The following is a 25,965-nucleotide window of genomic DNA, read 5'->3' on the forward strand; positions in this document are numbered from 1 at the left end:
CTGGAGAGAAATTGAAAAAAAAGAAGAAAAAAAAGAAGACTGAGAATCTACAAGCGGTGAGCTAAACGCTAAATCATTAAGTAGTAGTGGTGACTTAAACCACAAATGACTCTTGGTACCACGGTGGTGATACAGGAAACAACAGATTCATTTGGATTCATCTTAAGGGCAAGATGAATGTCAGAATACAAGATTATATAACTGTCAGCAATAGGTGTTGAGATATTTCAGTCAGAACCAAAGTGGTGGTCCGACGGACTGATACGCCAACATTGCAATCCATAGAGCCATGGTGAACTGCAAGACATCTCCAACAAAGCTACGTAAATTATATATATACCTGGATTAGTTTGACTCCTCTGACAAAGAGACAAGTAGGGCTAAAAACATTTACATTTTCCTCATCCAAGAAGTCATTTTCAGTGACAAAATGCTAAATTATATCATTTATAAACTAACCAGCTGAACACAGTATTACCTGTCTAGTTGTTCCGATACCAGAAAGTGACAAATTACTGACAGTAAATATTTTACTGCCTTGTTTTCTAAAACACTATGAAGAAAAAAATATCAAATGGCTGAAAATCTATACAATATTGTGTATCTTACAAACACATGGGTGGCAGTTGACACTGCACCTTGCATTCAGGTCCTTGTCATTGGTAAAAAATATCTTTCATGATGTTTGTCACAAACTGTAGCAGCTAACATTTTCACAAAAAAATCAGAATTTCTGCCTTCACAGATTTGATTGTGTGTGTGTGTGTGTGTGTGTGTGTGTGTGTGTGTGTGTGTGTGTGTGTGTGTGTGTGTGTGTGTGTGTGTGTTTGTGTCCTTTGCGAGGATCCAGTTTCGTTTGAGACTTTTGGAGTGAGCGGGGACATTTTGGGCCATCCTCACTCTCTCAGCCTTTCAAAGGGCCATTTGAGGGTTAAGACTTGTTTTTAGGGTTAAGGTTACAGTTAGGTTGAAGTTGGGTAAGAGCTGAGATTAGGCAATTAGTTGTGTTGGTTAAATTGAGGGTTAAGGTCAAAAAGTGTGTGTGTGTGTGTGTGTGTGTGTGTGTGTGTGTGTGTGTGTGTGTGTGTGTGTGTGTGTGTGTGTGTGTGTGTGTGTGTGTGTGTGTGTGTGTGTGTGTGTGTGTGTGTGTGTGTGTGTGTGTGTGTGTGTGTGTGCGCGCGCATGCCTTGCTCTTCAGGCATGTGTAGTCACACATGAGAGAGATTGGGTAGAGAGCTGTGAAAAAAAATGACATGGAGGAAGGAGAGGAAAGAAATAGGGAAAACATGGGGGGAGGCGGTGTGTGTGTCAAACATCAGTACATTAGCACACTGTTTGGCTACGGGAAAGGCAGGAAGCCTCTCGGGAGATTAATTGCAGAGGTGTGGGGGGGTGGGGAGTGAATGAGGGGCAGAGGCAGAGAAATGGAAAGATTGAGGGAAACAATGAACAGAAAAAAAGAGAGTGAGAAAGCCTGGGATTGTTTTGCATGTGTGAGAGAGTGTGTATACTGAGAACATGAGCATGTATCTTCCCGTGTGCCTAGGTGTGGACATGTGTTCTTTTTGCGTGTGACATTTGAATCTCTGGAAGCAAGGAGGAAGCAGACTTCATCCTCCAATGACTAAGGCTCAGAGTGGAGGGACAGCGGATGAGGGATGACCTGTTTAATATAATGCATTAACTGAAGACTATAAGAAAAGGAAAAAAAAAAATATTTAAAGGCACAGACTGAACCTGCCTGCACAAACTCCCTCTGGAGGTTTACCGGGCCAGGAGGGGATGGTACCAGGGAGGAGACCCAGGATCTGACCCAATATACACTGCAGGGAATACCAGAGGCTACACAAACCCCCTCAGGTCCCCGCTGGAGAACAGCATGTCTGGGCTGTTCCGCCTGCCATGTTCCCTGACCTATACATGCAGTAAGGTAATGGATGGCTGTTAAGTGGGATCCAGTGAAGTGAAAAGATTACATTGATTGTACCAAACAGGAGGACCTAGGTACTAAACACCTGCCCTATTAGTATTTTCTTTTGCATTAGCTAAGTATCTATCAATCGGACACTATATGAAACCAAGCCTTCATGTGCAGCAATTTTTGATCATACGGTTATTACAATTTGTACCATAAGGTCCAGTATGAAAATAAAGAAATGCATGCATGGAGGACAGCTCGGGATCTTTTATGTTTACAAAATGTCCTCATGTTGGTGAAACTGTTGCTTATGTTAGAAAGTGGAAGGCATCAGGCTTTTGTGTGATTTTTGTTTTTTGTTTTACCACAGCACAGATGTTTCTCTACCATTAAGCAAGTGAACTAGTTGCCTAACCTTAACCATAGTTTATGTGCCATAAGAATTAGGTGACTGATAAATCAGTCAACTATTTAAATAACTGATCAGTTATGTAGATCATTTATCAAGAATAAATATGCTTGGCATTTACAAAGTCCAGTGTAAGTATTTGCTGCTTTTTTTCTTTTTCATCTCTTGTTTTATCTCATTGTGATCTTAATATAAGAAGTCATATCAGTTTATGACTATGCATCAGACAAAACGAGACATTTCAAGATGTCACTTTGGGATTTGCACGAATTGAATTTCTGATGTGTATTTCCCACTGATTTCTGATATTTATAGATTATTGGAGGAACAAATCTGTATTTACAGCCATATTTGCTAAAACAACAAATCTTCCCCAATCCTTACCATAGTTTAATTGTCATTTCGCCAAAGAAATACTTTTTTTTTTAACAAACATTGGAATTGGCTGTCATTAGACATAACCTAGGCGTTAGTGCCACCGCTGAGTCTTCTGACAGACAGAAAGATGCCTGTGGCTTTCAATCCAAAAATGTTGAACCCTGAAGACTCTTTACTTGGAAAATACTCAATTCTTAACAATACATCCTTGAACCACTTTTTCTTTTTGCTGTCTATTTTGACAAAACTACACTGCTGCCATTACATGAGGCGATAATGTGCTCAGATCACTCGGCTTGGTGCGTGGGCCATGAACACCCGGGGAGGTGCCTTATGAAAAACCCCTTCTATGTGCTCGAGTTCATGAAGCGCCATTATGTGGCCTGATCACACATATGTGGAGAGGTTTTGTCTGTTTTAATCTTCTTAAGCTGGATTTACTTGCCAGCAGGCATGTCCGAGCCCTGGGCATGCTGTAATATATGACCTGTAGAATCTTTAGGCTGGATGTCCCCGGATCAGATGAAAAATGTGATCACAATGGATTTGAATGACGCTCGAAGTCAGCAGCCGTCTGGCAGATGCAGCATTATTGGGTGTGACGTTTCTCAGGGAGGTTTTCATGGCAGAGGCACGAGTGGCCAAACCTCCCTCTTGCACTCATCCAAGGTGACACATGGATATAAAATGTTACCAAAGATAGACAGTGAGGGTTGGTTGCAAGGTCAAGGGCTTTCAGTGCAAGTGTACCAACACACTGACAGGCAGATAAGGCTGCCACACACGAAACACACACTCATTTAGATTTGTCTCCTGCTGATCTACCACTTCCTGTCACAATGAGTAGACGGGGAGGCTTTGGACGGGGAATCTAGCCCTTAGCAAAACACGTTTGTCCTGCTAGCTAGACAGGGAGACACAAGAAGAGAGCGGGACAGAGCAGGCAGAGTCCAGGCCCACTTCTCTGAGCCACAGAGAGAGAGAGAGAGAGAGAGAGAGAGAGAGAGAGAGAGAGAGAGAGAGAGAGCTAGTGAGCTAGAGAGCAGTAATACATTTTCATCTGAAATATTAAAGCCTCTGCATTAATCTGTCTTCCCTCTCCCTGGGGTGCTGGTGAAGGCTCTCTCTGTCCTAGAGTTCCCTGGAAAAGGACAGAGCCTTACTGCCGCACCTCCTGCCTCTCTGTGCAGGACAGAATCGCCTCTCCACCTCTCCTCTCATAATGGCCATTTAAGTGTTTGTGTGGGAGTGTGCTGTGTGCTGAGGTTGTCTGAAATGGCCGCTATGAGCTGCTAGCGCCGTCTGACTGCATTTAAAAACAAGGACATTGTTGAATTTATTTTTCCATACTTTCCCCCCGATTTAAAGACAAGATGTGTTCATTGACTGATCAGCTGACCAAAAGAGATTTAGCATCCGAGTTATATCATTAAAACTGAATTGATTAGGCTATTCATCAAGCAGAACATAATTAGAAATCAGTTACATGTTTCAGTTATTTCACACCAAAAATAGTGAAGAAAATGTTGAAAACACTTTGACCCAATTTAGGAAGCTGTAATGGGCATCTTTTTTTATTATTTTCAAAAACTAGTTATTAATAATAATCAGCAGATTAATAGATAGTGACAAAAATGTGATTTGCAGCCCGAACATTCCCGGAAATTGAATATCTATGCATTGTGGGCCTTATGTTGGCTTTTGGAAATATGTACTGGTCAATTAATCCCTCTGAGAAATTGTTGATCAATAATGGAAGTAGGTAATGGAAACTATTTTTGAATATATTTGAATAGTTGTGAAAATATTTTAAAAAATCGATTAGTATCTGCAACTACCATTCTTCCTTGTCCCTGTTTATACCAGTGTGTGGTTGTAATGCATTACTCTCATTAGAAGGTGGCAGTAATGGACCTAAAAGCAGTTTGCCAGCTGCATTAAATAACATAAGGAGTAGGAAGAAGAACACGTTGCTACCAGGCTTTGGAGGGAACAGAAGAAACCTGCAAATACAACACAGCCATCAAAAAGTTTTGTTTTTAACTCCTTCCAAAAATAATGATGATAAGATGTAGAGCAAACTCTGCAGGTAGAGCCAACATATAAGTCTAATACAGCTACGCACCGATATTAGAGTGAAGCACCGAGCAGACGATGGCTCCACTGATCAACAATCAATGGCCAGATGAACAGCGGCTGAACAGTCGATTAATGATCGAATAGTTACAAGCAAACTTGAAATAGTATATTTTCTTGAAATGCCCATCCCTAAATGAAAGTAATTACTTTCCCCTCCAGTTGGCGTGAAAAAGTAGTAAACAGGTTTCCTGCCAGCTAGATCAACGGTGTTAAGTGTTTTTGTCAACTTTAAATTGACACTGATGCCCCATTCAGCTGGTCAGTTTAACATTCTTCCTTACACACTTCATAAAGGAACACTTTCTCAGATGCATGTTTGGGTCCATTAAAGCCTTCGAGCTTTTAACACCTCATCTAAATGTTCTGCTGGCACCTCATGAAGGTGGTGGCACCCATGGAGCCTTTATCTAGGCCACCAGATCCACAGCTGGACCCATCTGGCCCTCCCTATCTCCTCTCTCTGTCTCCACTCATACACACATGCACGTGTGGACACACATGAAATCCATCATGTATACACACACCCCAGCTGTTGTGGATTATCAAAGAACAAGTGCGGTATTTTTCTGACTTGCGCCCAGTGTTTGATGGCCCGACACAAAGGCTTGATTATTGTGACATACAATAATGCTGCAAGCTCTGCTTTAGATTGGTGTTTCCGAATGGAAAGAAAAAGCTCTTAGAGTGAATTGTGAGAAATAAGCATGTTGTCTTCACCGTCCTTTACGTTTACCTAAATCCCCAGACTTTGGCTGCATTGTAAGTACACTGCTCAAAAAAACTAAAGGGAACACTTAAACAAAACATCCTTGATCTCAATGAATGAAATATTCCACTTGAAAATCTTTATTCATTACATAGTGGAATGTGTTGAGAACAAAATAACATAAGAATGATCAATGGAAATCAAAATCATTATCCCATGTTGGTCTGGATTCAGAATCACACTCAAAATAAAAGTGGAAAAATCAGATCACAGGCTGATCCAACTTCTGTGGAAATCCCTCAAGACAAGTCAAAATGAGGCTCAGTAGTGTGTGTGGCCTCCACCTACCTGTATGCACTCCCTACAATGCCTGGCCATGCTCCTGATGAGACCACGGATGTTCTCCTGAGGGATCTCCTCCCAGACCTGGAGCAAAGCATCAGTCAACTCCTGGACAGTCCGTGGTGCGACGCGGCGTCGGTGGATGGAACGAGACACGATGTCCCAGAAGTGCTGGATTGGATTCAGGTCTGGGGAACAGGCAGGCCGGTCCATAGCATCAATGCCTTCATCATGTAGGAACTGCTGACATACTCCAACCACACGAGGCCGAGCATTGTCATGCATCAGAAGGAACCCAGGGCCCACTGCATCAGCATATGGTCTTACAATGGGTCTGAGGATCTCATCCCGGTACCTAATGGCAGTCAGGGTACCTCTGGCTAGCACATGGAGGGCTGTGCGGCCCTCCAAAGAAATGCCTCCCCAGACCATCGCTGACCCACCACCGAACCGGTCACGCTGGAGGATGTTGCAGGCAGCAGAACGTTCTCCACGGCGTCTCCAGACTCTGTCACGTCTGTCACATGTGCTCAGTGTGAACCTGCTCTCATCCGTGAAGAGCACAGGGCACCAATGGCGAAGCTGCCAATCTTGGTGTTCTCTGGCAAATGCCAATCGCCCTGCACGGTGTTGGGCTGAAAGCACAGGCCCCACTTGTGGACGTCGGGCCCTCGTACCACCCTCATGGAGTCTGTTTCTCACAGTTTGAGCAGAAACATGCACATTAGTGGCCTGCTGGAGGTCATTTTGTAGGGCTCTGGCAGTGCTCCTCCTGTTCCTCCTTGCACAAGGGAGCAGATAGTGGTCCTGCTGCTGGGTTGTTGTCCTCCTACGGCCCCCTCCACGTCTCCTGGTGTCTCCTCCGTGCTCTTGACACTGTGCTGACAGACACAGCAAACCTTCTTGCCACAGCGTGCATTGATGTGCCATCCTGGATGAGCTGCACTACCTGAGCAACTTCTGTGGGTTGTAGACACCGCCTCATGCTACCTCTAGTGGTTAGGGCACTGGCAAAATGCAAAAGTGACCAAACATCAGCCAGAAAGGATGAGGACAGAGAAATGGTCTGTGGTCACCACCTGCAGAACCGTTCCTTTATAGGGGTTGTCTTGATAATTGCCTCTCATTTCCACCTGTTGTCTGTTCCATTTGCACAACAGCAGGTGAAATTGATTCACAATCAGTGTTGCTCCCTCACTGGACAGGTTGATTTCCCAGAAGTGTGATTGACTTGGAGTTACATTGCGTTGTTTAAGTGTTCCCTTTATTTTTCGGAGCAGTGTATATAAAGCATATCACGATTGTGTTGGGGGATTCTGCTGTTTGTGCTGCAGAATCAGACAACTTCTCCCAAACACTCTGCCAAGAAGGAAGCCATGAATTATGCCCTGTGCTTTATTTTCTTATCTGATCACGCATTGACATAGCCACTCAGAGAAATTTGGGTTCTTTTAATCAAGACCGTTTCTTTTTCTGAGAAACTGGAAATCTGTCTGCCCTCACCTTCATCTATCTCAACTTCCCTCCATACATTGATCTTGCACACTGACCCTCCAATCTTCCCTCTACCCGGTCTGGGCTTAATCTTCATTATTCTCTCTAATGCCAACGACTCTTTCTGGCTGGAGTGTCAGCCTAATCTTCACTAACACTCCCAGCCTCTGCCAGTCCCATACCACCCCTTATTTGACTCACACACAGCCCACAAATTCAAAGGGAGCGCAGTCCTTTTGTAAAACGGATGGTTTAGGAGTAACAACATGCAAAATAGTCACTTGGGTACCCAGCTGAGGCTTTAAAGCTTAAGTTATTATGAAGGGGAGAGGGTGAGACCGTTGGATTGAGGCAACCCCACCGACTGCTTCCCCACAACTGCAATAAAATATTCCATCATATCCCTGAAGCATCCCTGACTCCAGCTGGGATCAAAGAGTATATTTGATGACAGAGTGCATATTAGTGCCTACAACGTCAGAATCTCACTGGCACCAAACCCTTCATTCCATTCCATTAATAGCTGTCATAGAAAAATACATAATAGGGTTTGATGTTTCCATTTCCTCAGTAAGTATAGACACGAGAAGACGCACTGGAGGATTTAAAGCCATTGAATGTCACTCACATGCCAGTGTCCTTTCATAAAATTACAATGATAAGAATTTTTGTTGCTAGTTTTAGTTGGTTACGAGTTTCTAATCGCTTAACATTGAAAATCTCTCTTTTAAAGTGTCCTATCAGCTAGGACTTTTGTTAAAATGCTTTAGATTCTAGTTCCAGTACCAATGGCTTGACTTTGATACTGGTTATTTTTCTTAATACCAATTTTATAAAATCCATTTTAAGAAAGAGCTTTAATGTAAGATCCACCTTAGTTGAAACCAATTGATATCATATGTGGACAGACCGTTAAAGTATTGGCTATTTCTGAGAAATGCTTGGGCTCAAACGACACTGAGGAGATTTCATTTTGCTTAAATAAAGAGCAAAAGTTGTGTTTTAAAACTAAAACTTGTTAGTGTGGACGTGGAGAAGCTTTAGAATTTCGGTTCAGATTGACAAGGCAATATTCGATAATAGCGGACTCATTTTGTCGGTACCATAAAGGTATCAAACTTTGGTTTGCACTGCACTCAAGTACTGCTGTTAGCAGCTGTAACATTAACATTATGCGAGGCCCAATTGTGCACCATTTTGCCGCATACTCGCTATTCAAAAGATCAAAACAGATTCCACATCTTGCTCTGGTTGTATTCCTTTCAGGCTGTCTGTGACAGGTGTTTTATAGGGAGGAGTGCTGTTGTTGTGGATGTCCTATCAATGATTCAATGCTGCACATCAGATGGAAGAGAGAGAGAGAGAGATGTCTCTGCCTAGATTTTCAGAGGGGGAACTTTCAATATATAATTCACGGAGTTGTCTGACGGTTTGGGTGTGAACGTGATGGATGCTCTTTCAGGCTGCTGAAGATTCAGTGTTCTTAAACCTTGGATCTCTTTGGCCACTTTGAGTATGAACTACACTGCCAAATGTCCTCTTATAATCTTTAGATCCTTACACAGTGCTGCTAAAGAACTGAAGCGCTCCACACACAGAAAAATTAAAAATTAATAAAAAACACAAACCAAAAAAGGTAAGTTACACTTGCACACTTTTCCACAAGGAAGGATAACTGACAGCTGGCTCCTCCAATTAACTTAGTAGCACAGCAGGTTATACACAGTCACTCTCCACTTTCACCTGCGCCATCAGTTTATGAGTAATCCTACATCCATGAGTGCAGTGAGTAATATAAAAACGCTTACAAATAATATTTTATACTGGAAAGTATGAAGACTGATAAATGAGTTTACTCCCCCTTTTACTTTATTCAGGATATATTCTACCATAACAACTACGCCCACTGATATGCTGTTCCCATGCAACCTTTGTGTTTCAATCATATGTTCCCAATTGTGTTTACTCAAGCCGAAAAGGGAGCTGGATGAAGTTGAAATGACACAAATGTCATTTTTGTCCACCATGTTTTATTGATAAAGAAGCAGCTGTGCAGAACTACAAAGTCCAAAGTGTGTTCATGTCTTTGTGTTTGTTAATCGGCAAGTTCGGGCAACAAATCCATAGGACAGGACCATGTAAGATGGCAGATTAGGAGAGTATGAAAAACACTCTGCAGTGAACGCTAGGCAAGGGCTTTTGTCTTGTTATCTTTGGAAGTGAGTTGACATTATCCCCATGGATAAGGTTTTAACATGCATGGATTACCACATGAGACAAGCTGTGCACGCCCGCAGGAAAATAACATGAGAGGACCTTAGTCGATCCCTGTCTCCATCTCCCTCTCCACTCCGGCTCCTTCTCCCACTGTTCCTCAGTGCCATGATCAGCGCACCTGGGGCCTCTGATAATGTTTGAAAATAATGGCATCTGCTGTCGCGTCACGAAGGGCATTCAGCTGTCTTTCACTGTATATTGCCCAGTCTGGTACACATACCCAAACAAGATGTTGCTTAATCTCTATATTGTAATTAACATGTTTTAATAATAACAAAATAATCTGTTTACAAATAGCACCATTCATAAAAACAATTCAGCTCAGAGTATAGCCTGACTGATGCTGGATTTCTGGGGCCAATACCAATACTGATATTAGTAAGTAAAATAATTCCAGTATACAGTACATATATAAAAACGTATGTTTTGGATTTATCCCTCAAATGTTGTTGTCTGAAACTTTAGACAAAGATATAAAATAGAGAAAGGATATTTTTGACTTTTTTTTTTTTTTTTTTTTTTTTTTTTTTATCCATACTGACAGTGTCCTGAAAAATGATCAAATTCCCTGGGATTTAAAAAAAAAAAAAAAAAAAAAAAAAACACGAGATAAAATTTAAACATAATCTCTAGTTTATCCCCACCATCATTTTCTGCATTAGGTTCTGTAAAAATAAGTATTCATATCGGCCAACATATAAACTGGTACCAATGTAATATATGGATCAGGCTCTAGCTTAAAGTGCTTCATAATATAGAAAAAAAAAATAAACTGAATGGGGTAAAAAAAGGGGCATGATCTAAAGTCAATGGGAGTAATATAATTGTAATAGTAAGACATGCCAGTTAAAAGACTAAATGAAATTGGAACAGATGTCTTTTAAACAGTCACACTGAAGTTACATTCTTAATAGCCTTGAAAACGGTATACTGTATTAGAGTTTTAAAGAAAAAAGCCGTATCTCCAGTTTTCTTCTCGTAGTTTTCAAGTTCTTACACATTGAATGGAGACACAGGCTGATTGTGGACGAACATAAAACACCAACTCTGTCACAGGCTGGTCCTCCTCAGCCACTTCAAGCTTTGCGTATGAAGAGCACTTTAAAGACAGGCCCAGATGATACATAGAGCCAGTATTCTTCAAAACACACTGTGCTGTGTTAAAATAGCTTATCACGCCACTTCAATTAGTATGAGACGCTGCCTTGTTTTAGTTTTTGATCAGAGGTCCAGCAGCAGAATGTTGAATATTCCATAGCCTTCTACAAAAACAGAGAGAATCATGTTATCAAGACAGCTTCCTTTATACAAAATGCCCTCCATGAGATGTATGTACAAAAACAATTTGTAAAAGAGAATTCATAACCACTTCCAACAAAACCATGGCTGAAATGTTAGTAGCAACAGTATTGAAAAAATAAAAGTCTCTGGAATGTTTTAAATGGGAATCAGGTCATTTGAATCTCAGTGTTTCGGTTAGGTTTCTGTAGGAGAGATTTAACAACAGCCGTTCTCTGGCTGGAAAAATCCCATTCTCGAGGGACGGGTTTTTCATTTTCAGGACATTATTTGTGACACTGTTATAGTCACGCTTAAAAACTCTAGCGTGACAACAGCACAGAGAGGATTTACGTTCAGTTTAAACTAAAGAGTTTCAAGCTGGGAAAATCCATCCCGTTTCCATTGGAGTCAGTTTGAAGGTGGTCATTTCTGTGAAAATATCAGCTCCAGTGTTGTAATTTTATTGTTTGTAGAATTAGATAATTCTGCATTCGAGGGTATTACATATTACCATTATGCAATGCTTCACAAAATAACAGATGATTTGGATGATGCATTTGCAATCCAATTTGACATTTACAGTAAGGTGCAAAAATATGTGAATGGAAATTATTATGCAAGTTACTCAGCTGTCGTGTAAAGCAACGACTGAGCATGTTACACCTGTGCAGCTGGATGGTTCAGCCCACTGAGGAACTGAAAGATTTCAGAGGCCTGGAATAAAAGAAGCAGTACAACTGATAACAATAGCGACAAAGGTTTGATTGTGTCTCATCATTTCCTTGGGAATCTCTTGAAGGAAGCGGTGACAGTATATGGCTAATATGAAATGATGAATGATACTCTTATCTCTTCCGGTGCACTCCAGAGATAAGAGCTCTCATTGGCTGATACTCATATTGCCAGTGATGTGATGTGAATGAAAGAATCCCCGCACAGGCGGAGAGAGACAAGAGGGTGCCTTAATATAGAGGACAGCAGGATGAGAATAAAAGAAAAAGGAGAGGCTAAGTATAGAGGCATGAATGATAGTGAGAAAGATAGGCGAGAGAGAGAAAGGTGACCTCCGTGTCCACCTCCACCTCCGCATGCCACAACAACCCCTCTCCATCTCAACCGGGACACCATGGCACATTTCCCGTCACCGGGGGTGGCAGCAGGCCACACATTGCAGTGAATCAATCCAACTGCTGCAACCTCCACAATCCGCACTTTCCTGCAGGCTCATCATGTTCCCAGATGCTACGTGCAAAGCAGGGTAGTGAGAAATCATGTTCAACATGCCGCACACACCTCGGTTTAAAGTCGTGACTAAAATATGTCCGTGTACCGGAATAATTGAGGCTTAGATACGGCGACGTTTGGAGGAATTGATGCAATAGTGTCTGAAGTATACTTTATACCTTGAGGTTGATTCATCAACCAGATACGTGCGAGTTTCAAAATAACAACATGGCTGAGATTATTTTTACGTGAATTATCAAATGAATAGGAAATGTAGTTTAAAATGAATAAAACTCATAAAACATCATTTATCATATTGTATGTCTTAAAATCTTACACGCAGTGCTCTCCTCTAAAGGAGTTGTGGGCTTTAAAGGATTTGTGGGCCATAAAAATGTTTTTCATAATGGTTAATGAAAGCTTTATATAACCACTATGAGGGACCCATTTATCGACGTGAATGGGGAAGATCCAAAGCTTTGTCGCCACTTGCAGTCCCCTGGCCAACAAAGAAATTGGCTGTTATTGGATTCATCGCATCCCACCAAAACCTGCCTCAAAGCCACCACCAACACGTTCAATCCCCGTTCCCTCCTTTTCCGCCTTATTCGTTTTGCAAATTGATAACGGAACCAGAGACCCCACAGGGTCCGTAATTCAATATTGGGATCTAACAGTCTCAGATCAGATATGATGGACGGTAATCCTCTCCGCACTGCCGCAGCCACAGGCACCGCTATATCTCAGAGCCTCTTGAGCTATCAGCAAGTCACTGTTTTCTCTGCACATAAGTGAATGCATGAATGAATGGAGGGATGAATGAACAATGGAGTTTTGACGATTGAAAGCAGGACTGGACTGTAGTAATGGAGCACCCTTTGTGGCGGACTTGTTTGCAAGTCGGCTTGACAGAATGTGACTGAAATCACCCACACACACACACACACACACACACACACACACACACACACACACACACACACACACACACACACACACACACACACACACACACACACACACTAACCATTAACATTACTCTCTCCTCCCATTGCGTTTGGAAAGATATAAAGTGGCATAGTACTATTCAGAGACAATAATGCTCCCACTGTTTACTTTCAGTTATGATTAATTCTTTCCTTAGCCTAAGAACACCTTTATTTCTTAGTGGAAACATTAGCAACAATTAACTCCGTGGGGGAGATACTGCCACGTTTACAAAAAGAGAAATGAGCAACAAAGCAAGCCGAATGTGACTCGCTGATTTTGTGTCGAGGAACACATGAAAGGCCACTTATGACTACTGGTGCCTTTGCCTCTGAACGACAGCCTGCAGACACCGAATAACGTACACTAAAATCCTATGACTAGACCACCGACCAGAGGACAGCTTAAGCGCTTTATAAAAGGGAGGCTTCATCAATTATTCACACTTCCGGCAACACACAGTCCACATGTTTCTCTTCCCATATATTAATATTTCAGCCCCCCCCCCCCCACCTCTTCTTCTCTCTGTCACCTCCCGGTGGACATTTTGTCTACATAAATCACACAGTGACATAAAGAAGCCCCAAGATGGCCTCAGTCAGTACTTACAGTAAGCAAGCTTCTACGGTTCCTGACATCTGCATGAGTCAAATATCCCTTAAAAGTATCCTTTTTTTTGTTTTTTTTGTATTATTTTATTTTAGACAGAATCAGTGAATCATCTCAGACAGCTGGATTTATTTTTCTTGTTTGTATCTTTAAGGTTTTGCCTGTAAGGAGAGAGAAGCCAGTGACTTTTCATTCACAAGCCAAATTCCCACAGGAAGCATTTGGTCGTAAGTCTTCTACCGTCCCCCAACAACATCTGTATGCTTTTCGTTATTGAAGGTTAAGGCTGGGGCCAGGGGTGGCGTCTGGGGTTCTGCCAGTTCAAGTGAAGGAGAGAGATGCCGTATGTACACAGCCTGAGAGGAAGTATTGCCTGCAGAGGCTCATATCAAGGATCAAATGTCCCTGATGCAGGGAAGGAAGATGTGCAACAACAATCCAAGATTCCACTCTCAGTAAGGTTCTGTACTGGACCTCTAAACCGATGTGACACATAACCTTTGTCAAAGTTATTAGCACATTCCACATATTCACCAATTATAGCTAGCTAGTTTTAATCTAGCATGCACTCAGCAGCATAATGCATTGTTGTAATGTGTGATAAATATAGAACGATGAGCTACTAATGCCCCTGTTGTCCAGTTACATATTTGGTTTAAGGCTGCAACCTTGATAAATCCTGCAATTATTATAATCATTATCATTTTATATTTAAGGAAAATGCCCACAATGATTTTTCAGAGACCAAGGTGACCCTGTCATATCGCTTTATATTACAATAAAAACCTAAAGATATGCAGTTTACAAGCACACATGACAAAAAAAAAAAAAAAGAACATCAAATCACATTTGAAAAGGTGGAAACTTTGTCATTTTTGCTCGATAAATGACTGAAATCATGAATCATTCATTTCCTGTTTGAACTATTTGATTCAACTACATTATTTGCTTCCAAAGGTTAGTATGCTACATGCTGTCTTCAATATCTACGTCCAGAGCACAATGTTTCACGGACACTCACAAACACACACATCCATGGTGCCATAAAAGGTATCTATAATGTATGATATAATAGAATACAATGATACCTGCAATTGATTTACATTGTCTGCTGATTCAGCTCGGTATAGGATCCATCATACAGACATTGCGGTTATAGGACTGAAGTGAAATACCTGTAAAATTCAAATGTGGATAATACCTTGAGGGCAATCTGTATAAAAAATGAGAGAGATAATAACAGAACGGGCAGAAGGGTGGTTGGAGATATGTAAAATGTCTGGCCACGGCTCATTCACTCAACTGTGATGTCTATATGGCTTTTACCTTGCAGCTGGATCCTTACTTCTGAACCATGCTTTCATGGTTTTTGACAGTCTTCGCCCCAATAAACAATTTCTTTTCTCTTTGGTATCCAACACATGCTGTTTCTGTCCTCCTGCTCTCACTCCATCTTCCCCTCTCTCTCTCTCTCTCTCTCTCTCTTTCTCTCCCAGCCATCCTCACTCGAGGCTCTCTCCCTCCCTTCCTCTTCCTTATTGATTCTTTGAGGTTCAGTGCGTAGAGCACAGCACCAGCAATGGGAAAGGCATAGGGTCAAGCCTCACAAAATTTCAAACATTCACTCGGCTGTCACTCCAAGATAATTTGTCTGCAGGCTATCCCCACTGAAAACACTGATGTATTCTGCTTTGTAATTGGTGTCCATCAGTGTCAAGTGTCTGCTAACTAAATGTCCAGGGCCAACACTGCAGAATGTGGCAGTTTCATTAATTTGCATGCGTGAAGTATATGCACACATATTTTACTGTTGGATAAATCTCAGTTATGCCAGTATCAGTTGGACAGTTCGTGTTTTTTTTTTTGTTGTTGTTGCTTTTTTTAAGAGATCTGCTTGATAAATTTGAAAAAAACTAAAGATTTTTGTTTTGATATTGTACCTGCACATTTAGTTGCATGACAGAAACTCTAATGGACGCCATTAATTGTAAACAAATTAAGCTTCTTTAAGAACACATGAGAATTTGATGTACAGTGGCCTCCAAGTGTTTGTTACAGTTGTGTCAAACAGGTGTTCCAGAGGGCTAAATAATATCCATGGAGACCAACAGCACAAGTTTAACACAAAAAAACAACAACTCCAAGAGCCCGTCCTCACAACAGAAAGAACAGCGTTTGATTTTTGAAGGGTGTTAAAATGATCTACACGACTTTTACGTGTATTGTGATCTGTAGTGGTCGTAGAAATTATTACGGGAGCAATGGAAGAAGTCAGGTGAAGAAGTATATAGAGAGATTAAGTAAGAAACAGGGAGGATGTTGTTGTTTTTTGGATGGATTGTTTTCCATGGGAAACCAAAAGACAAACAAAATCCAACGTAATTTACGGAACAAACTATTATTTTAACGCAAACCAATGATCTTTACCTAAAACCAACCACGTAGCTTCGGTGCCTTTCACAGAGTTAACCTGATCTTAATCATTGTTAACACGGCGCCAAAGGCCTGTTGCGCCTGTCGCTGGTACCCTCCAACGGTAAAATTACCTTTACTGTCAGTTAAGTGGCGGGACATGGTGTGCCTATAGAGGGCACTTAAAACACTCACATGTCGTTTTGGAAGTTAGGGAAAATCGACTTGATCTATCGTTTTGGTATTAGGATGTGTTCATTTGATGCTATTACTACACATGTTAACATTGAACTGAACTACCATTCTTCTCTTCTGAAGCTGAGTGTTGAAGATCCGCAAGTCACAAGCTGAAACCAAGGAAAACAGCTTGTGATGAAATAACATTAAGCCGAAAATGATAGAAGCTGAGGCATAAGGTTGCTTTCAGACTAGGAAGATATTTTGTAAATCTCTGCAGCTGCACACACGGTGCAGAAGCCGCCCTGCTTGGGCCAGCCTCGGCGAACAAGCAGAGCATGTCTCGGGAGAGACAGAGGGGCCTCAGAGGCCGCCTGGCAAATCTGAGCTTGACCTCCCTGGAGAGAGAGAGGGAGGGAGGTGGAGAGGAGGAGAGGAGAGAGAGAGAGAGAGAGAGAGAGAGAGAGAGAGAGAGAGGAAAACTGGATTTATATATTTGTTTTTAATCCCCCTTACACGCTCCACTGGTCCTACAGTAGTACTTTGTGCTGGCTTCATGTATATTCAGGAAAAAAAGAAAAAAGAAGAAACAAACAAAATAAAAAAAATACAGCGCTTGCATGTCAGGATATGTCTATATTCCTGTTCTTTTTCTGAGACATCAGAGAAAACAATTGTCTCTGGAGCCGTTCTGTGGTTTCCTACCTATCGTCCTATCTAAAAAAAAAAAAAAAAAAAAGTTGTGGCACAGTAACTGAATGGCTTCTGACTTTATAGCTGTATGATGCTGGACCTTTAGGATACAAATGCCATTTTGTTGGTGCCTCAGAATTCTCTCCTCTTGTTTAAATGCAATTTTAATTGTACTTTCACTTGGTTCTCTAAAGCACTTTAAACTGCCTCTTTTTTCTTGTCATTGAAATGTAATCTCATGTATTTCAATGCCTGTTTACAGCACTTTGATTTGCCTTGTATGTGAATGGTGTTGCATAGATTAACTCGTCTTGCCTTGTTAAACTATTCTAGTTGTGAAAGGAATTTGCTCGGGCCATCTCCAGGTGATAAGGACTCTGCATTAGAGGCAGCTATGAAAAGGCAGCTTACTATTCATTATTATCAAATATGTTAATGTTTAATCATTTTATAGGATAAAGGAATGATAACAAACTCAGGAAATCTGTTCATTGTAGACCACAAAGACAAGTGGCTCCAAGATGTTGGACAAAGTAGCTGCCACCAACTCATTTCCTCAAGTGCCAAGGGAGCCAGCTGATAAATTAAACCCGCAGGGAACAGAAGCAACATTTTTTTTTTATCCTTTTTTTTAAATGCCTTCAGTGCACAGCTGTTTTGATTTAATAGCTGTTTTTTTTCATTCCGTTGATTTACAGCAGCTTTGATAGCTGTGTCACATTCCTCGCGTTCTGGCTCTTGCACCGTTAGAAGATGTTCCCAAAATGTAAAGGCGCTGACGCAAAATACGGCGCTTTCCACAAGCGGCACAAAGGCACTGACTGACTCGGTTGTTTCCCCAACTGAGGAAACAGCCATTAATTCCATTGAAGAGCAGACCTTTGGATCGCCTCACAAAAATTGTAATGTGGCTGGCAATTCACAAGTCTGGAATCAGGCTAGTGAGATGTGCTTGGAATTACAACCACACTTCACTAAGGAAGATTTCTTACAAGCGAGAGGAGAGTGGGATGGGCCCTGAGCCAGCACAGCGTCCCATGGTCTCCCAACAGGCATTCATTGTGCGCTGCTCCATTTGCCTGCTATATCCCTTACTTCTGACCCAATGGGCCTTGCATGCAAAGTGCAAAGTCGGATACGTAGCGGCTTCAAATGACAAAAAGGAGAAGATATATTCATGAGTACGGGTACACATGCATTCTACATGCTTGTCTTTGTGTTCGCTAGTGTGCCACTTTCCTCTGCAACTGCCCAGATATTCATGAATGTGAGCTGAGGAGCTAAAGTACGAGGGAGACGGAGAGCACTAAAGCCAAGCAAAAGTAGACGTTGGAATACAATGACACAGAGAGCGGACACAATAACCAACGGGAAAAGTGGAAAGAGTGGGGGGGGGAGAAAAGAAGACAAAGGGATGAGGTAAAATATGTCATTATCTCCAACGGACAAAGCTTGTCTGTCTTCCAGGACACAGAGACTCATTTAGATCATCACCAAAAAGAAGGAGCAACAGCAATGAGTCGAGTGTGTGTGTGTGTGGGGGGGGGGGGGGGGGGGACGCTACAATATGCAGACCAGATCACCTGAAACTTACATTATAAATCATTATAAATGCGTTGGCGCACATCTTACCATAAAATATGAGCTCACTTGGCTATGGGTAAAGAGAAAAGCACCTAAAGCCATGTTTTACAGAGCATTTCATCAGCCGAGACATTTCCTGTGTATCAGTACACTTTAAATATGCTGCATTGCACAACTCTATACACCAAAACAATAAGCTTAAGACAGGTCAGCTTTACAAGAAGATTCCTTCCTAAAACTCTAACATTAACTTCATAAAAGGGTCACTGTTGTGCTCATAATTACAGCTGCACACAAAGGTAATGTGAATAAAAACAAAGAGCTCAGAGGCTGTGTGAGTACAAATAATAACCAATAATGCTTCATCATTTTTGACCAATAGAAACAATGTCAGTACTCTGCACTACTAGTCAAAGGTAGAATAACGTAACAAAGAGAAGCCATTTAATATACAATGTAGGATTGACTTGATAGAAAGAGCAGTAACATTATTATTGTTCCACACCAAACACCAACAAATTGATTCCATTCATCTGGTCTAAAGTTTGAAGTTGTTTGAATTGCCTTGAAACGGTATGAATTCAGATCACAAAAGAGAATTAGAGGTCTAGTTTGGGATACATAGGCCTACATCTATTTTACAATATACTGTACGTACGATTAACAGATTTAGCCAATATATGTCGTGAAATAGACCATAACAATTAATATGATCAGTGTAGTGAATCCAATTAACCAATGTACACGTAAAAGCCTGGAGTTTATTAAGAAAGCTCTTGACGATGCAAGGGTTTCTAATACTTTATGACAGACTAGAAGCAACTTGTTAAACTTTATTTATGTATATAGATGGAATAAATTACCTACAGACATCATGAGAATCCTGGACCACGATAACAGAGCGTATCTGAGAGCATCGACGAAAGGATTTTACAAAAGGATGAAACCTCGGTGGAAAAAAACCCATTAATGAAATGTCAAAAGAAAAAGCCACAATCACTGTATCACTATACTTTGAATAGGAAAATAACAATAACATGACATGTTATGTACCATATTATGCACTGTGTACGCATGGAGAGCGAGTACTGCAGCGCGAGTGCTGACATTTCTGCAGAAGGGGACTTTTCTTTTTTGCAGCGTCGTCTTACAATAAAATCCCAGTCTGAATTTGCACATGCTATCACAGTTATTAACAGCTTTCATGCAGCTGTAACAATAGCTGTAAGACTGCCAGAACTCTCTGGTGAGCTACCTGGCTCTTGAAATGACATTACTCGGTGCTTTGAAGATGTTAACGATGTTTCTCCAGAAGTAGCAGACAGGTGCAGCACCACAGACTATAGTTCTTCTCTTGTTTTATCACTGTAACTGACGTAATGAATGACTTTCTCGCCACCGAGGTGAATATTTTCTACAAACATGAGAAAGGCTGCTAAGTTTATAACTTTTGTTTTTCTGTGTAGAAATGATTTGAAAATAGGTCTTTGGTTCGCATTTTTATTTAAACTTAGTAACATAGAGATTACTAAAATATTAGGGGGGAGGGGGGAATCGCTCCCCTTTGATTTCAAACTCAGTCAGCTTTGCAGAATTGTGTTTTGGTGCCTGTAAAGTGCTACCTGTTAGATGACAGATATTTACCAAATATGGGGGATCAAGATACAAAAAGTGGGCCAAATTGTCATCCTCGCTCTGTTTGATGTCAACATGTAGGTTGGAGACTTAACAAAAATATCCACCTGCAGAGAAAATTACACTTATATGTGAAAGCTTTTTCTATTAGAGGGAAACTTCGCTATGTATTGTTCAGCTTTTAAAGGCTGTGCCCTTCATAGTATACTGTACAAACAGATGCTTCCTCATGCTCACTCAGAGGGGGCTGCCCACTTTGGCAGCTTTCAGCTCTTTGGCAGCTCTTCGTCAAGTGATGTAATTGACTCTAGAGTGGTGGATTATTCTGCAGGAGGAGTCTAATGACTTTCTGTGAGCACTTCTATACTTTTGCCACCACTGGAATCTATTGTTTCCTGCCATATAAGCTGACCACATGCAGCCAATGTTCTTCTTCTGCTGGGGAAAACAAAGTCACCAAAGCTGTTCAACTGCTGGCAAAATACATCCTGATTAATATCCCACGCCCCACCCAGAAAAAAAGATTCCACCCTAAGGTAAGGAAGATGTCACTTGATCACTGTTTGTCAAAGGAATCGATACCATTGACGCGCCCAGCTGATAAATGCGTGGATGCTCTGTATCCAACAGGAAGTGCTGTTCAAACACATGATCCACACCAGAAATGTGGAGAAATTAAGGTTTCAGTTTTCATAACATTATTCTGCCATTGCCCTTTGGAGCAGTGTGCTGAGAGAATACCAGTAATCTATTTCGTAATTCACTCCCATGGTAAATCCACTTACAGGAAACTGATGTGAAGCTAGACTAAATATAGAGAATTGAGCATTAAATCAAAGACATCAGTGTTGCAGCAACATTGTTTGAAAAATAAGAATGGGTGCAATGAGTTGGAGGAGAAACTAAATTGTACATTATACCCAATTCTCATAATTACACTCACATCCTGCCCCACCCACATTGGAAAGAAAATTCCGTGTGATGTTAAAAACATGTCCCTTGTGGAATCAACAACAACGAAGCCTTCCTTCTTCACACAATGCCAAATATGCAAAATTCACAGCTCCCCTGCTTCATACTCTCCATCTCCCTCAAGCCTTTCCTTTACTTAGCCCTCTCCATCTGCCATTTCTCTCTTCTTGCGGCTCCCACTCCTCATTCTCCTGCTTTGTTATGCTTCTCTCATTTGCTTCCTTCCATTGCCATCCCCTTCAACTAATGTTGTTTCTCCTCTTTCTTCCCATTTCACAGCTCGTCTATTTCCATTTGTCCTCAGAAACCTCATTCTCATCCCTGGATCCATCTTATTTCCCCTCCCTCTCCCTCTCTCTCCCTCTGTATCTCCCTGCAGCGTGAAAGCAGTACCTGCGACATTCTGCTCCCAGTATCCTCTCATCTAAATGGGATGTGTGGCCTTGCTGTATCTGATTCCTCCAGACAGGAGGTGAGAGCTAACCTTTCTCCCACTTCGACACTTCACCAGCCTGTTATTTGTTTTCATAGCACAAATATGCTGTCCTTGGTCACAGCGCACATCACAAAGCTTTGACATCGTAACTCTAGTAAAAAAAAAAAAAAAATTTAATTCTACAAGATGGACCCCTGCCTTAAATGTACTTAAACCACCGTGTAGGGGGAAAAAACCCTCCTCCGGAGGTAAGATTCATATCGGATTAATGCGCAAGTGAAAGATAAAGACGAGAGGGGTGAAAATGCTGAGAATATCCCCTGATATCTGCCTCTGCTAATGAATACGATTAATGTTAAGCTGCTGGAGTATCTCCTTTCCATGTGGATATATGAAAGGGAAAATATTATATTCTCAGACCAAGAGTTTTCAGACAAAAGAGGGTTTTTTTTTTTAGTTTTTTGTTAAATGTAGGTATGAGGTTTTTACAGTCAAAAAGCCCCAGAAAAAGAGCACTTCTTTCAAGGTCCTCGGATGACCTCACACAACTGTACTCACTCACACAACTCCAAAAAGTCAACTTACGCGTTCGGAAGCGGTGGTGTGGGCGGGTGGCCGGGCCCTTGCCTGGGCGCCCGTGATTCCAGCGTGACGTGGGCTTGACCGGGGCGGCCGGCTGGGAGGTGGTCGGCTGCGCCTTGGCGGTGGTCTTTACAGTAGCTGTAGATGTTGTGGATGCCGTGATGGTGATGGTCTGTCCTGGCTTTGAGTCAGAGGCTCCGTTGCGTCCATTAGCAGCGCTGCTTCCTTTTCTGACAGTGCTGCGAGGGGTGACCTCTTTACCGCCGGGCGGCGGGGTGAGGCGGGTGGCGCGAGTGGCAGAGGTGGTAACCACAGTTCCGCTGGTGCGGGTGCCAACACGATTATGAAGGTGTGGGGCACGGTTGCCATCTCCACTGGCAGTGCTGCCATTGGCTGAGTGGTTTGCTGGTGGCCCCGATCGAGTTCTTGGTGCCGGCGCGGTACCGTCCGCAGCTAGCGGCGTGGTAGTCGACACCATTGCCGTTGCAGAGACAGCTAAAGTAGTGGTGGCGGTGGAAATGTCCGGCCCCTTGGGCATGGCACTGGGTTTGGAGAGAAATATCGGGTCCTGTCCAATGCTGCCTTTAGGATCCACCAGATCTGTGGGGACATAGTCTTGGACAGATCCCACCACAATCCATTTCAGTAGCATGAGACTGAGTCCCAGTCCCACGAAGCCCATCACCAGGGGCACGGCACACAGCCAGGTCTGCTGGCGAGGCCACACAGCACAGGGGCCACAGCGGAGAGGGCCCGGGGCTCGAGGAGATGCCTGTTCAGCCCCTGGCTCCTCCAGCGTCATGGCTGCCAGGGTGCTTGCACCTGAGCGCTCACTCATCCTGCTGGAGGGTTTCGTCTCTTAGGGTGTTCGAGAGGTCAAACAGGTGGCCAAATGAAACAAGGGCATGAACGAGGAAGGAGATGTGGTGCAGAAGAAATGCTGCGCATCTTAAGTGAATACCTACAGAAAGGCCTACACATCGAGCCCATGTACACAAACATAAAACATGAAGTAATGCACAAGCACCCCACAAGCAGAGCAGACACAATATACTCACAGTCACGTAGTACTAATTAAAAGCTGGCATGGTACTTAAATGCACACACAAGCAATATAACCTCCACTCCCTCTGGCGGACAACAAACCAAACATACGCGCGCGCGCACACGCACGCACGCACGCACACAACACGCGCGCGCGCGCACACACACACACACACACACACACACACAGAACTGCACGAGAATATACCCACTTCCACACGAGCGCACAGGTTATGGACAGGTGAGAGAGCGAGACGAGGGGGCGCCTCACGGTAGTTCAGCGCTAACGAAGCGATGATAAATCCCAGGATGCTTCACTCCCTTGTTAAAAAGCCGTTGCAAAAAAAAAAAAAAAAAAGAGCGGAGAAAGATATCGATCCGTTGCGTGGTGAGCTTCAGACTGGAGCTGTAAATCCATGTGTGTGTGTGCGTGCGTAGACCAACAAGCCAGGCAAAGGCAGCACCCTTCTCCACTCTCAGCAGCTTGATTGTCGGCCGCATAAAGGGTCTTCAGAATACAAACCACAGACTGTTCTCCTATCACTTTACTCTCTTAGGTTTCATTTGAGTTCTTTTTTTTTTTTTTTTACCTTACACAGCCGATGTAAAGGAGGGCTTCCTTTTCTTTTTTTTTTTTTTTGTCCCCCCCCCCTCCTTACCCTCCCACTTGCCGTGTCTTTGCAGGCTGCTTTAACTTTGCCTCTGCCAGACCTGAGGAACGGCCGCCCGTTTTCGCTCCACCTGTCGGTAATCCAAAGCGGCGAGAAACTGAAACGAGGCAAGGCAGGAAGGGATCCGACGTGATCCGCCAATGAGATCGGGGTGGCGGTGCTGTTCGGTGGTGGTAGCCGGCTGTATCCAACCGATCCAGGTCCAATCCCCTAAACTGACCACCCCATGCTGATTCCCCGCAACGACGGCCGTGGACCTCCGGAGCTGTCTGTCTGGAGTCCCGTCACTGGGATGATAGATCCGGAATAAAGGAGCCTCCACGGTTCGTTTACCTTCGCTGCATTCCCACAGTGGTGCAAGCAGCAGAGGAGGGAGACGGAGAGAAGAAGCGAGGATGGGGGGGAGAGACGGAGAGAGAGAGAGAGAGAGAGAGAGAGAAAGAGAGAGGGAGGGGGCTGCTGCTCTGAAAAAAATGATGCGGCGGCTGTTCTTGGAGGCTGCAGACCAGGGAGAGACAGAGTGAGAGAGGAGGGAGGGGCGGAGGGAGGCTCGCTCTATCCGCGGTGAGTGATGTGGGTTTCACGGCTCCTATCCCATCCGGCGCTCTCCTCAGGTTCACAGCCGCCCTCAATACTCCAAAGTGACGAACAGCGACTGCCCCATCTCTCTCCTCGCCCCAGACTCCACAGCTGGAGGTGCGCGCAAGACTACCTTATCAGCGCGCAGAAAGAAAGAAAGAAAGAAAGAAAGAAAGAAAGAAAGAAAGAAAGAAAGAAAGAAAGAAAGAAAGAAAGAAAGAAAGAAAGAAAGAAAGAAAGAAAGAAAGAATTCTGGCGGGCGGAAATGGGAAGGTAAAACAAGAGAGACAGCAATAGACGCGCGCCGGCTATAAGCTCTGCAGCAGATGCAGATAGGAGGCGGAGGGAGGAGGCGGCAGCAACAGCGGCGCGCGCGCCACACACACACACACACACACGTACACACGCACGCGCACGCACGCACGCACATACGGCTCGAAAAGGAGAGGAGAGGCGCTATCATAGACACACCCGAGGGAGCGGTGAGATCGAAGGAGGGAGGGAAAGGATGAGAGGAAGGAGGGAGGCACCACCCCGATTTCTCCCAGCAGCGGCACACGAGCAAACAAACCGAACAGCAGGCTCATAATTTATGAGCGAATTAGAGCACTACTTCAACTTGATACTTCCGTGGGCAGTAGATGAATCCCCTATTTTACAGTTCACAAGGGACAGGAGTGCGCTGGGCACACAGGCGGCCAGGTTTATGAGCAGTGCGACTTACTGATAGGAAAATATGAGCGGAAAAACAGATTAAGCGTTTGGTTAAAAGCCTCTAATGTAGCAATCAGGGATATGGTCTTTGGAGAAGATGAGTGCAACAAGATAAACACCAAAAATACTGTGTGCATATGAAAATGGATTTATTTCTATTGTTAAATGTGTTTTCAACGCTGTCGCACCCGGAGCCCTTAAGATTCTCCGTATTCATGTTTTGAGGAGGCAAAAAAAAAAAAAAATGGAAAAATAAATCATTTGTGGCATCAATGTCTTAATTGCAGTCACATTTTGTCATCAACAGAGGCGCATAAGTGCCCTTACATTATTGAAGTGTGACTTCCCGGTTTTCCTCAATTAATTTTTAACAGAAAAGGAGCTCATTTAAAACATTTGTACTTGATGAAGGGTTAATCAGACTTTTAGTTGTCTCCGACAAATGTATCAAATGTTCTCAAAGTGGCACAGAATTCAGCCTCATTTTTTGTGTGTCGCAGAAAACAGAAGTTGACAAATACTGTTTGGTTTCTTGTGCATTGTTGCTTCAAGATAAGTAAGGTTGTGGCATTATTTCAACTGCCATCTGCTGCTTTAGAACATAATTGATTCTTATTAAACAAGGAACGAGAGTAGTCAACGAGTTCAAGAAAATCATTCATCATTACAAAATGTGGTGGATATATACTGTAATATTAATCC

The 25,965-nt window shown here is 42.8% G+C and overlaps 1 protein-coding gene across 2 annotated transcripts in view; it reads right to left on the minus strand.

Moving 5' to 3' along the window:
- The window catches only part of nrg3b (neuregulin 3b), a 178,101-nt gene extending 153,398 nt beyond the window's left edge, over positions 1–24,703 (minus strand). For both annotated transcript variants that reach the window (XM_069691700.1, XM_069691699.1), the window contains exon 1: positions 22,259–24,703. In XM_069691700.1, the coding sequence (XP_069547801.1) occupies positions 22,259–23,093 (835 nt within the window). In that variant the 5' untranslated portion in view covers positions 23,094–24,703. The remainder of the gene's footprint in view (positions 1–22,258) is intronic.
- Between the last annotated feature and the right edge of the window lie 1,262 nt (positions 24,704–25,965).

Source organism: Brachyistius frenatus, unplaced genomic scaffold (genome assembly GCF_029030835.1).
Source record: "Brachyistius frenatus isolate BFR_SWC_R1_liver_20210118 unplaced genomic scaffold, ASM2903083v1 Contig_11, whole genome shotgun sequence".
In the NCBI taxonomy this organism is placed as follows: domain Eukaryota; kingdom Metazoa; phylum Chordata; class Actinopteri; family Embiotocidae; genus Brachyistius; species Brachyistius frenatus.